At 46.0% G+C, this 12,690-nt stretch overlaps 1 protein-coding gene and 1 long non-coding RNA gene across 2 annotated transcripts in view; one reads left to right on the top strand and one right to left on the bottom strand.

Annotated features, from left to right (window-relative positions):
• PDGFRA (platelet derived growth factor receptor alpha) overlaps positions 1-12,389 on the bottom strand; it is a 34,958-nt gene extending 22,569 nt beyond the window's left edge. Inside the window, exons 1-4 of the mRNA XM_066185748.1 lie at positions 12,209-12,389; positions 4,769-4,829; positions 3,100-3,414; positions 109-372 (exon numbers count right to left, since the gene is read on the bottom strand). Of these exons, the coding sequence (XP_066041845.1) occupies positions 109-372; positions 3,100-3,414; positions 4,769-4,817 (628 nt within the window). The 5' untranslated portion in view covers positions 4,818-4,829; positions 12,209-12,389. The remainder of the gene's footprint in view (positions 1-108; positions 373-3,099; positions 3,415-4,768; positions 4,830-12,208) is intronic.
• Positions 11,199-12,690, top strand: part of LOC136291088 (uncharacterized) — a 29,051-nt gene continuing 27,559 nt past the window's right edge. The window contains exon 1 of the long non-coding RNA XR_010721427.1: positions 11,199-11,378. This is a non-coding gene — a long non-coding RNA (uncharacterized lncRNA). The remainder of the gene's footprint in view (positions 11,379-12,690) is intronic.

Raw genomic sequence — 12,690 nt, 5'->3', positions numbered from 1 at the left:
AAATATCTGATATAACTCCATGATGCTGGCGCTCTTACAGTGTGAAGAAAGAACACAATCACCTTTTCTTTTTTTTCTTTTTTTTTTCCAATGGACAGAAATAAATACCTCTTATAATATAGATGAGGAACTCATCAGACTTGAACTCCACGCCTTTAACCATTGTTTTGCATGTGTATGAGCCTGCAGGAAAATTCCCTATGAAGCCTTGTTTGGTGTCATATAGAGCATACACAGACTTGTCTAAACTGTTAACTAAAGTCACTTGAGCATCTGGGTCACTTGTCCGACAAGGGATAACTGCAGGATCACCTTCTTCTACTAGGATGAACTGGTCTTCTGGTATAGAAGGAACAAAAGGCATGTCTGGGTCTGTAAAAAACAAGAGGTAATTTTACACTGTCTTGTTTGTAGCAAGTACAAGAATTGCATATCAATGACTACTTATAGGTCATAAGTGAAACCTGCACAGTTCATTCTCACAATGTTTCAGAAATTGCAGGTGAGGTTTGCTAGTTTCATGTGGTATGCCATTTTAGCTATTTGATGTGACATGTAACAAAACATTTTTCCTAAGCACGAAACAGGAGAGGGCTTTGGTTCCTTTGTGACAATTCAGGATGCAAAATGAAAAAGACAAAAGATCCTCCCCTCAAAATTTTATGTGTTATTAATCACAACTCACATGATTTTAAGTTAGATGTTTTTCCCCTTTTTTATTAGTAGCTGTCTCCTAACCAATATATAAGCAGAGGAGAAAATAAAAATAAAATAAAAAATCCAAACACTTTCCAAGTAAAAAAAAAAAAAAAGAAGTAAGTTTCATGCTGTTTATGTTGAACACCACTAAAGCCACATTTCATCAAAAATAGTTCAAGGTACTTATCTTCATGTATTTCTAACATGTCCAACATTACATTTATGAGACATAGTTAATTATGGTCACAGCATGTGGTTTTCAAAATATGGCATTCAACTAGGAAAAAAAGCAAACAAGGACCTGGTAGTTTTATTTCTTTTAAAGTCAACAAAAGACTTGCCAACTTTCCTACCCAGCCAATCCAAAGGCTGAGTTTAAAACATAATTGCATAACATTATGCATAAAAAGCATAGCCCTGAAATCGTCTCCATTTGGCCATTCAGAATAAACAAATAATCCCTGCTAGCCTGAAGCTTCTGTGCAAAGCTTTATAATAAAATTTAATAAATAGCCATCCAAATCCCTCCAACAATAGACTTTCTGCTGCACTGGCAGACTCTTTGTAGCAATATTCCAAACACAGCACTCCGTCCCAAAAATGCTGCCAACTCCATGTATTCATTTTCCCACTGTAATTTAAAACAGAAATGAGATTCACCTAGTTTGGTTTTCTATGTGCTGTTAGTGAAAATAGGATATTATGTGAAGTCCCAATGTAATCCTTCCTGGCTAAAGTGGGTTGCTGCCACCCATTGCCCTCCTAATTCATTGCAGGAAAAACAGTTGTAAAGACAGAGTTCATAGTGGAAACAGAGACATTCTCTATAATTTGGAGAAAAGGATATGTTTCTGCATTTATGACATCTTGATGGTTAGCAAGTGGAAAAAATTACAGGGTGTCTCTGCCCTGCAAATCTGGTAGGCTGATGTCTAGAGGCTTTCGAAAACCAAACCAAAAAGTCCGCTTGAAGAAATCTTCCATCTCTTGTCTTTATATTCCTCCACTGGGTGAGTTGCAAGACTGCTTAACATAAACAACGTCTTCTGGTAATTTGGTTAGAGCTGCTTGGATATTGAGATGTATATGCCAAAGCTAGCAGCCTCTGCTGAAACATCTTGTTTCAAGAACAAATGCAAACAATTTACATTTGTTGTGGCAAATGGAGAGAAAGTCTTGGAAGTCTTCATTGTCCTTGAATCACACACTGTCAACAGCAAAAACATAATGCCACTGGAAAATAGCCTTTAAAACAAGTCCTGTTATTGTTTCCTGGCTTTTTGCCCTTCCAGAATCTTCCTTGTCATTGCAGACATCATCTCCTTCAGAACATGCTGCAGTTTTGCAGGATGATTTGCAATCTCCTTTCTTTTGTTCCCTGTTCAAAATGTTTACTTCAAATCCAGTGGCTTGATCTCTTCTGGCCCTGCAGTTGTGACCCTCACCCCCTGAAGCCCTGCCAATGCCAAGGAAACATCCAGACAGGGCTTTACAAAAGCAGTCAGTCGTGGCTCAGCCTTTGGTGCCTATCTCAGCCATGACAATAAAGATTTTCATCCCATAGATATTGTGGAAAGCCTTTAAGCAGATTTCCAGTCAGAACAAGGGGGTGGGAGGACAAAGCTGGAAATAGGCACTTCCAAAAAGAAGGGATGCCATTTCTTCTGAGTCCAACAGTTTCCCACCGCTAAAAAGAAATGCAACACAGGGCCTGGGAAAGGCTGTGTTTGCCTTGGAAATTACAGGGCACTCCACAGTAGCCCCCATGTGTTTAATCTTGCATCAGACTGGCCATCAAGAACACTTCTTTCCCCTCCTTCTGACAGCTACCTCGAAGACATATACATTACTTTATGCTTCCCAGTGCACACATGAACTTTTCCCAGTTCTTAGTACAAGCCTAATTCAGGTTGAGAACAAGATATGGCCTTCCTCATCTGGCAGCAGCATTAGTATCATACATGGCACTGGTTCGGTCAGTACACATCCCAAAATATCCACACAAGTGCCCCCTGAAAAGACTGACATTTCTGTTAATTACCACCTGAGAGCCAGGCAGACCTGAAGGCTACACATACTCCCACAGATGAGCTGACCTGGCCACCAAGGTGTCCTCTCCAGCCCCTGGTGGTCAGAAGACCTCAGCTCTAAAGTTCTGAGTTCATCTCTTCATGTGAGTTCAACTATAACTCATCAAAAAGTGAAAACCCATAGAAAGAAAGAAGAATATATCCACAGATTCCCAGGGACTGGTCTTGATTTACACATGAGGAAATGGCCCTTGGGTTATTTCTCTTCCTCTGACAGTAAATTTCCAGCAGCAATTCACCTCTTCTAAACAGCCATGGTTCACCTCTTCCATCCAAACCTCCAGGTACGGCTGTGGCATCCCCCACTTACCAGGCACATAGATGTAGATGTCCTTCCCTTCCACTTCCCCATCCTCCACTTGTGTGTGATTATAGTAGCAAACATACAAGCCCGTGTGAGCAGCCGAGGCATTTCCTACTTCGAGCACTGTCACGAAGAGGCCACTGTTGTTTTCCTCATGTCTAATGTCTATCCTGTGGTTTCCCTCGGTCACTGGGTACTGCCAGCTCACTTCGCTGTCTCCAGAGCATTTGAGTGTGAAATTGGAATTCAGCTGTACCACCATTTCATTCCTATTGGGAACAATAGTTGGCAGAGGAAGCTGGCAAAATGTTAGGAATGGTCCTGCAAAAAGACACAAACAAATACCATGTGAATACACAAAACAGCCTCAGCACAGGCATGTGAAAGGAAGAAGAAAGGATCCAGAGCAGATTTTTTTTTCTGACTACTTCAGACCTGCTGATGTCCCAGGAAATTTGCCCTTGTTAAAAGCCACAGCTTTGCCCAAGGAATAGCAAATTACTTTCCTTTGAAATGTTAAGTGTTTGCTTGCTGACTTCTGTTTGTGAAATCAAGAGGTGAAAGACAGAGGTGAAGTTAGAGATAGCTCCCAATCCACACCACAGTTTTCCAGCCCCAAAGGTGTACACAGCTCTACTGCAGACCAGTGAATTCCACACCCTGGCTGCCCTGGGTCACAGATATCTCCCACGTTCTGACAGCCATGGTCAGGAAATCAGCAGTCCTGATAGCCTTCAAGTAAGCTCACAGCTGAAATTTGGAAACTGCTTCCCAAGATTAAAACCTGCATTTTACTTCTGACTTCAGTTTCTGCAAAAGGCCAGAGCAGGAGCTTTTACAGCAGGTCTACTGCTAGCCAAAATGTACAGAGGGCTTGTAGCCAAATAAAACTGCCATTCACTGAACTAGATGTTGTAGATGGCACTGGTTTCCAGATGCAATCTCCAGTTATAGGCTCAGATTTGCAAGTCTAGATAATTTGCAGGTGGGTTGGTGCAGGTCCAACCCTCAGAAGTAAAATTAGAGGATCCAAACCCTACAATATGAGGAAAACACCAAGGAAATATGTTTGTGGTTTCAGTCTACCAAATGACCTGTACAATAAACAAGCACCTAGGCTCACTGAGTGAAATTGGCACACTCTGCAATAAACCAGCACCAGGAATCCAGATCGTCTTTGAAATTCTTTTCCACTCCTGCCCAGTGTTACCTGGCCCTTTCTATATTTGGCACCCTGTGGCAAATATAGAAAGCCGTCCCATCGCCCCTCGTTTGGCAGATGTTGGGAGGCAGCCCTGGTGAGAGCGGTGCGGCGGGGCGGGGTGCGCGGAGCCCGCACGGGCAGCCTGCCCGGCACCGCTGCCGGGGAATGCCCAGCGGGGCGGGCGTGGGGCAGCTGGAGGTGGGCAGGCTCACTCCCCCTGCACACTCAGACAAGTCGGGTGGGAGGTTATAGCAGCACAGGGGAGCCAAAGTGGCCGGTACGGGCCAGCGAAAATACTGCCTTCTCAGTAGGTCTTGTCACAGCCTGCCGGAAGGAGAAGCAGAAAAACCAGGTCTGTGACCAGCTGGCAACCATGTGGCATTTGTTATTGTGGGCAGAATGAAAGCGAGTTTAAATACAGATCTGTGAAGAATTAGGGGTGGAGATGCTTAGAGGATTGAGGAACGTTACCTGTGAGAAAACATCCCAGGATCAGGAACGTCTGTGGGGGAGTAGCCATAGCTACCAACAACTGAAACAGAAAGGAGAAAGCAAGAGAGAGACAGTTAATGGACTGACAACTGTATAAGACTTAGGAGGAACCCTCTTCTGCAGCACCCAAGTGCAGCTTCCCATCGCTCCACGTAGTGCCGCAAAGAGGAATGGTCCCGGGATCCCAATTCACAGCCACAGCCGAGTGAGACTCATGCCACCTACTGCCACAAGGTGTGTGTGACCATAGTCTGATCACAGGCAGATGAGACACCATGACCTCTCCTCTCCACTGGCACTGTGAGGAGCCAAGTCCTCGTGCATCCCCTTTCCGACAGCCTGAAGGCAGCTCTGCTTCTCACTGTAGCCTCTAGGACAGAGTCCACAGAAACACCCCTGCACAGAGGCAGCACCCTCACAAGCATCAATGAAGATGTAACATCTTACTGCAGTAAGTTCTGACCTTTCAGCTGCAAGCAGCTTTTATGGGAGAAAAAGTACATCTTAAAGCTACTCTTATTACAAATAGTACAACCCTGAGTGATATTTTTGTTTTGCCATGGTACATACGTGTATATATAGCTTACAGAATACAATGTAACACAATGGTGCTTATTGCTTATTTAGCAAGAATTCCCTTGATTGAGAGACACGCTATTTAAAACACATGCTGAAATTTTCCAAAGAAATAAATCCATGACAGACTGCAGGCCAGCAGTGCCATTCACAGAGCATCTATTCTCCCCAACAGTGCAGAGAGTCATAGATCACATGCAATTATTTCAGCTTTCAGACCTATAATCCTAAAGCATCTCTCTTATAGAGGCAACAATAGCAATCACCATCTATGTAATTTTTGTGCCATGTAATGACATTTCTACATAAAACCCTCAAGCAGCATGCTAGGTCATTTCTAAAGGAGAAGATCCTACAATCCCTGCTCCCATTGAAACCAATGGATGTTTTGTTGGTGACTTCTAATAGCAACTGGATTTGGCCTAAATCCAATAAATATTAAAAAACACTGCACAGAAGAGCCCCTAATTTGAAACACTGACCAAGGAGCAAAATAAAGAATGATGTGCTAGGACAGGGAGTACTTTTCAAAGGTTCTGGAGAGCTTCTATTCATCCGCTGGTATTCAGTTCCTGATGCTGAGATATGAAAGCACGTACATGTGTCTAGTTATTACAACTGTAGCAGTGCCATATGGGAGCTAAATGCTTACAACATGCCAAGGAGTGTTTCTGATCTAGTCCTGCTTTTCTCCTGCAATGGGTGGAGCAGACAGCACCTCTTTGCAGAGCAAAAGGATTTTATACTCAAACATGAAGGTTTCAGAAGCAGGATTGGAAGACTACCTGCTTCAAAGACACATACAGACACCTTCAGAAATTCAGCTAACAATGTTCCAGTGGAGACAAGGCATCTTGTCTGATTCTTCAATTAGCAATAATTGCCATGTGTTTATGTGTCTGTCTCCCATCAATAACAGATTCTTGGATATCAAATAGTTCCCTTGGTTTCAGCCTCCTTACTCATTTTTATCACATTTATATCCTGCATTATTCATCTAATAGAGTAACCCTCTGTAACTCTTTTAAGACTTACCATGGTGTGCTTTATTGATCTGACTCCTAATATCCCAAGATCCACAAGCCACTTTTGCCAAGTTCCCTCCTTTTTCTGACTGAAAAGGCAACTCTCTCCCCATCTTGTGTTGTGTTGCCAGACTATGCAGTGCAAGTGATGCAGCACAGAAGGAGAAAAAATCCAAAGCTAGCTCATCACTTGCATGCCAGAAGTTCTGCTGAAATGGACTTATTGCAGAGCAGTGTGTGTAAGTGAGGACTGAAGCCCGATGATGTAAATAGAGGTGATGGCATTTCCAAAATGCTACTTTGAACTTGCTGTCTTGGTTGGGCTGACACTGAAATCAATGAGTGTCTCAATGTAGCTTTACAGTTTCAAAACACAAGGACTTAACTAAATTTGCTTTCTCCATCTGGCTCTTCTTTTACAACCCAGAGCTTTGATCTCTCCTCAATGACCCGTTAATCTCATCAAGACCCAGTGCAACATTTCTCCACTGTGAAAGACAGAATAATGTACTAAGGATTCACCATCACTCGTATTCAAAACCTATTTGAACTGAATTTAGTCACATCACGCTTCTGACTTAAGAATGCTAGTGCCATCACCGCATACCCTCACACATCCATGCCTGACTCAAGGTTTGACACAGGCACCATTTCACACTTGCGGGCAAGAGAGTTTACTCATTCCCACAACACCAAGCAGGTACACCTATCCTGGTTTTCTTTATTTGCAATCACACACACCTTTGTATGCACCTTTTAACTCCTTTGCCTTCCTTATGGCAGACCAGTTGTCTTTGTCCCCAGCTATCCAAATCTCATCCCTGGATAAATACATCAGATTCAGTTCCTAACTCTGGTCTGTCAATCCATAACTTGGTGTAGCCTTGCTGAAGCCAGTAGATTTATGCAAGTTGAAACCCAGTATTAGCATGACACATGCAGTGTGAGTTTGAGCAAACCTTAATTTCTTGCATACTTAGGACATTGCTAGCTAAAATAGAAACATGGGTGTGTACAGTAAAAGCTAGGTAATGCTCTGTAGGATTTGCTAAACTCTTCACAGGGGTTTGCTCCGGGAGGAACAAGTCATTGAGTTTACATAGATTTTGAAAGTTTCTGACTGAAATGCTGAAATCTCTCTTGTGCATTTTAGTGGTTAAAAAAAAAAATCAGAAAACGAATTCTGAAGAACTTCAGGAGTCAATTTTCCAAACACTAACTGCCAAGCACTGGCTTCCTATAAAGAAAGGTTTCATTGACTGTGCCACTAAAGACAAGGTAAAATCAATGTTCAGAGACTAAATCGAAATACATGTTCAGAAATTTACGATATTCCTAGGTGAGTGCTCTACGCGACCTAGAGAGAAAGAGCGGAGGGAAACCGAGAAGAGCCAAGGGTATATGTTATTTTCACACTGCTGGGGATCAACCAAAGACTTCTTTCAAGACAGAAAACCAGCTCGTCTCTCGGAACACGGGAGACGGCTGGGCTGATTTCCATCCACTCCCCAGTCACTGCAGCTCGTACCCGCGGCCACAGGATGGCAATGTTGATCCACATTACCCAGACACAATCCCCGTCCTGCAAAAGGCAACGCTGCTCTCCAAAGGAGCAGTCTAAACTGGTTCTCCCGGATCAACTCAAAATTCAAAATTCCTACATTTTTGATTTCACGTGATTAACAAAATGAAACAAAACAAAAAATCAAAGCAACCAAACAAATAAACAAAAAAACTAACCAAAACCACTCCAAAACCTCAAACAAACAAAAATGCAACAACAACAACAAAAAACCCCAACAACAACACACCAACCCTGGTCCCATTTTCTCTGTATTTACATAAGTGATAGGACAGTATTTGGATTGTAAATCTTGGCACGTAATGATATGATTATCCTTGTTATGAGAGCACTGGATAATTTCAGTCGTGATTTTGTCAGAGTGGCAGTCTGTCCTTCTGGGAAAGCTGATCTTTTCCAGGAAGAGCTAAGGTCAACCCAGGAAAAGACATTTCTTTCTTGTGGTGTATGTCACCAGCTGAATGTAAATGTTCAGACAGGACCTCCTGAAACATTTCTTGGTCCTCAGTTCCTGAACTGCAAACTCAACTCTCTACAAGAGCAGCGCTGCCCTGCAGCGCTAACATGTGGATCCGATGGTTTTGCTGGGGAAAGGTTCAAAGCTCTTCAATGAAAAAGACTGGCATAAATGTTCTCCCCAAATAAGACTTGTTCCAAGTCCCTTTACAAATATTTGAATCCAGCATAGCCTGTACATAGAAAAACTATGCATCAAGAAAAGCCCAAGGAATAACCATGAATCAAGGATTGCCCAGTGCTGGGCTCCTGCTGAGTTCTTTAGGCTCTGCAGGACACGCAGTGAGGGTACCTCCCAACGAGCCTTCTAGTCAGTCCCAATTCTTCAGCCTAACCCTCCAGGACAGAGTCCTTCTAGGACTCTAGTCTAGGAGCTAAAGGTGGTGGGGGAATTGCAAAGCCTAATTTTTCCCACTTGATCCGAGGAGGGTTATCCAGACTGTCCCAGAAAACAGGGGGGGAGGGAGGAACCAAACAAACAGCTGGCACTTCCAGGTAATACATCTTCCTGAGGTTCTCAGAATCAAGTCAAAGAACAACTCAGATCCCAACTCAAGTGCTAAGAAGCATTGTGTGGAAAAAAATATCCATCTCTGTTGTCCACAAGCACTAGGAAGCATAGCTATTACAAACTTTTCCCTTGGGTGCTCATGCACAGCTTTATAGGCTTGAAAGAGATGAGTCAAGCAGGAGAGCAAGGCAAGAGGGAGAGAAAGGATCGCTTGCTTTCTTGTTAGTTGGGGTTTTTTTAATTATCAGCAATTCTCACCACCATCAGGAAAAATCACCCCTCAGAAGTCATTCCTTTGTCTTTAAGTGTTCAAAAGAAAAAAAAAGGGAACATCTTCTATTAAAAAAATTAGAGTACATCTGCAAAAGTAGTTACCACTGTAGTCATAATGAAATAAAGAAGCAAACAAGGCAAAGATTATATAAAATTATACATTTCAGCCTCCTTTTTAGTCCAACTGCTATAGCTGGAAATAATCTGCGAGGTCTTGGCTATGCAAGACTTTCTGTCTATATATACTTTACTTCAATCCTAGCCCAATGCTGTAGTACAGAAGAAAGGTATTTTATTAAAATATTTATTACTTCCTGCTTTCTTGAAACCTAATACCGTTATATTACCCTCAGAGCCACATGAAGATTTCCCCTACATCAACAAACTAGTAACAGCAAAGATGGCCCCAGTACCTGATAGCAGCTGGACTGGCATACCTCCTGCGCCCCAGTGCCTGGAGAGGAGTACCAGAACAAGGGATCTCATTTAAAAGCAGCAGGAGAGTGCCTGCAGGCTGAGAGAGCTGGTTTACTTGTGCACTCCTAAATCCCAGTGTTTTGTGAGGTCTCATTTTTCTGCAAACTTCTTTCCCCGAGTTTTGAGGCTGGTTAAACTGCTGTTTAGCTGAGGGCCGTTCTAAAATACTCATCGTTAACTAGAAGCTAAACACGAAGTCCCTTGCTGGGAAATCTTTCTCTAGCGTTTCTACACAGAGAGTTAAAAGTCGATCTCCACAGCTCAGATTTTAAAAAGATGATGACAGAGGCATCTTTGATGCCTGTTTCCTTGCTTTGATCCTGTGTCTTGTCCCGTCTAAGGACACAGAGCTTAGTCAGCCGAGCTGGGACTCCAGCTGGGCTCTACATCGGCCCTGGGAGATGCCGAGAGCATAACAAGCCATCCTGCTAACCCCGGTGCGTCCCGTCGGGGAGACAGCGGCCGCCTGCAGCCAGTCGGGACCGGGGTGTGGATGGTGGTGGGAAGTTCCGTTCACACTGTCCAGCCCCCATCAGGCTGCAGGCGCTTGACAGACCCTGCCGGCCCGCGGGGACCCCGGGCAGCAGCCCCCGGGGAGCGGGATAGCGGCGCTGCCGCGGCTCCCCCTCGGCGCAGCCCGACGGCTGGAGCCGCTGCGGATCAAAGGCTGCCCGGGACACCGAGCAAACCTAGCAGAGATGGCAGCTCCCAGCCACTTCACTGCTTTTCTGGGAAACAATAGGAAAGCCTTTGCCAAGCTGGAGGGACGAGTTTCTTTTTCTTTTTTTTTTTCTTTTTTTTTTTCTTTCTTTTTTTTTTCTTTTTTTTTTTTTTTTTTTTTTCCTTAATGAGAGGTAGCCGGGAAAAAGAAAAAGCGAGGTAAGGGAGACGGAGAGGAGCAGAGCACAGACGGGTTTCCCTACGGAGGTGGTGCTGCGACCCGACTTTTCTTCTCCAGCCCTCTCCGTCAGGCGAAGCACGAAGCCCCAGGGCGCGGGGTGTGGAGAGGGGCGGGGGTCCCAGCGAGGGACAGAGGCTGCGCCCCGCCTGGGAGCTGTGGGACCGAGGGGGAGCGATGCGCCCTTAACCCCGGGAACGGGTTCGTAGAGTCCCATACGGGCCGAAGCGATGCGCTGCCCTCTCCGGGCGTGCAGACTTAGGCCCCGAAGGAGCGCTAGAGAGCTCGAACATTGGCAAGAGACGCGCCGAAAATACCGTCGAGGGGGGCTGGAAACGTGCCCCCGGCACTGGTGGGGGCCAGGGCATCGTTCCCGCCTCTGGTCTGCAGCCGCCTCCCCTACCGGGTGCGTACGAGCAGGCGGCTGTGCCCTGGGACTGCTGCTGCCTTGCTAGGTCTGTGGCTGCTGGCTCCAGAAAAAGCTGTCCAAGTCCTGTTCTCTGGAACGGTTCCTGAGCTGTGGGATCCGCGTCCAAAAATGTTGAGCAATGCCGCGGACAGCCAAAAAGCCATTTCCTACTTGCTCCTAGGACTTTTCCAGGGGACTCCAGCCTGGCAGAGGCTGGCAAGTTTGCAAATCCGCGCTTGACAAAATCCAAAAGGTGGCCGCGAAGACTTGGCCCTCCCCGGGGTGGGAAGCAGTGAGGTTCAGCAGTCCGGCGGGGCATACGGTAAGGCTGGCATTCCCGTTGAGAGAGGGGCTGCAGGCTGGAAAGGCTCCAGGTACCAGCCCTGTCTAAATTCTGCATCTTCCCTTTCACTGAGACATTAAAAAATAAAAAATAAAAAAAAAGACGGGGCGCGCAGGGATGGGGATCGGGTCACCTTTCGGGGGTTGTGTGCGCGCCTCCGCTGGGGATCTCGGGCCATTTTGGGCTACCGGGTCAGGGGTAGCGAGGTGAGAAAGGGGATCTAAAGAAGGGAAGGTGGTGAAAAACAAAGGGTGGGGGAAGGGACGGGAGAGCAGCGGGGTGAAGGAAGCGAAGGATGGGAAAAGAGAGGGAGCCGCTTACTTGGTCGGTGCGCGGCCCCACTTTCCCCCCTGGGGCGGGCACCGCCGCTGCCCGCGGAGCCCCGGCGGGTCGCTCCCGCCCCCGCGGCAGGAATGCGGCGCGGTGGCCCCCGCCGGCCCAATGTGTTTGTCATTAACGCTGCCCGCGCTGCTCGCCGCCGCACCCCGACGGCCGGCGCGGCGCAGCGCTGCACCCCCACTCCCCTCCGCGGGGTCGCCAGCGCCCGCCGCCTGCGCCCCGCGGGAAGAAGCCCCCGCTCGGCTAGAGCAGCGGGGAAAAGAAAAGAAAAGAAAAAAAAAAAAAAAAGAAAAAAAGAAAAGAGAAGAAGAAAGCAAAAAAGAAAGAAAGAAAAGAAAAAAAAAACCCGAACAGAAGAAAACTCCCAACAAATAAATAAGGAAAAGCTAATAAAATAAACGAGGAAAAAACCGCAGGAAAAAAAATATGTAAAAAAGAAAAAGGTGGGGAAAATGCCCCGCACCTCTTACCTTCTCGCTTACAATCCGCAGCCCCAGTCCTGCAGATTGTAAAACATCCAAAATATGTCCACGTCTTTTGTGACTTTCCCTGCTCAGCCGCGCTCTTTCCCTCCCGCTCGCCCTCCCTCCCGATCCAACTGTAATGGTCTCACAAACCGCGTCCCGTAATTGATTCAATGTTATAGACCATCCTTCCAAAACTAATCATTTGCTTTAAGTAAATAGCTGTCAGGAAATGAAGCCCCCCTCAGGTCCCTTCAGAATAAGAGCACTCTGGCTCGCCCGGCGCCCCCAGCCCCGCGGCCGGAGGCGGGCGCGCCGGCGGGAGGCTCTTACGCAGGCAGGGGGGCCAGTCTCTGCCTCCAGATTTCAGCAGCCTCGCAGGGGAGGGGGAGGTTGGCCATATGGCAGGGGCGAGGGGGAGGAAAGGGGGAAGCGGGGAGTTTTGCACTGCAGGGGGAAAAAATAAAAAAAAAATAAAAAAAATAAAA

This window comes from Chamaea fasciata, unplaced genomic scaffold, assembly GCF_029207755.1.
Source record: "Chamaea fasciata isolate MVZ Bird 193981 ecotype frontalis unplaced genomic scaffold, bChaFas1.0.hap1 SCAF_6, whole genome shotgun sequence".
Taxonomy (NCBI): Eukaryota; Metazoa; Chordata; class Aves; order Passeriformes; family Sylviidae; genus Chamaea; species Chamaea fasciata.
The sequence above is the reverse complement of the archived record's forward strand: the minus strand, read 5'-3'. Positions and strand labels throughout refer to the sequence as shown.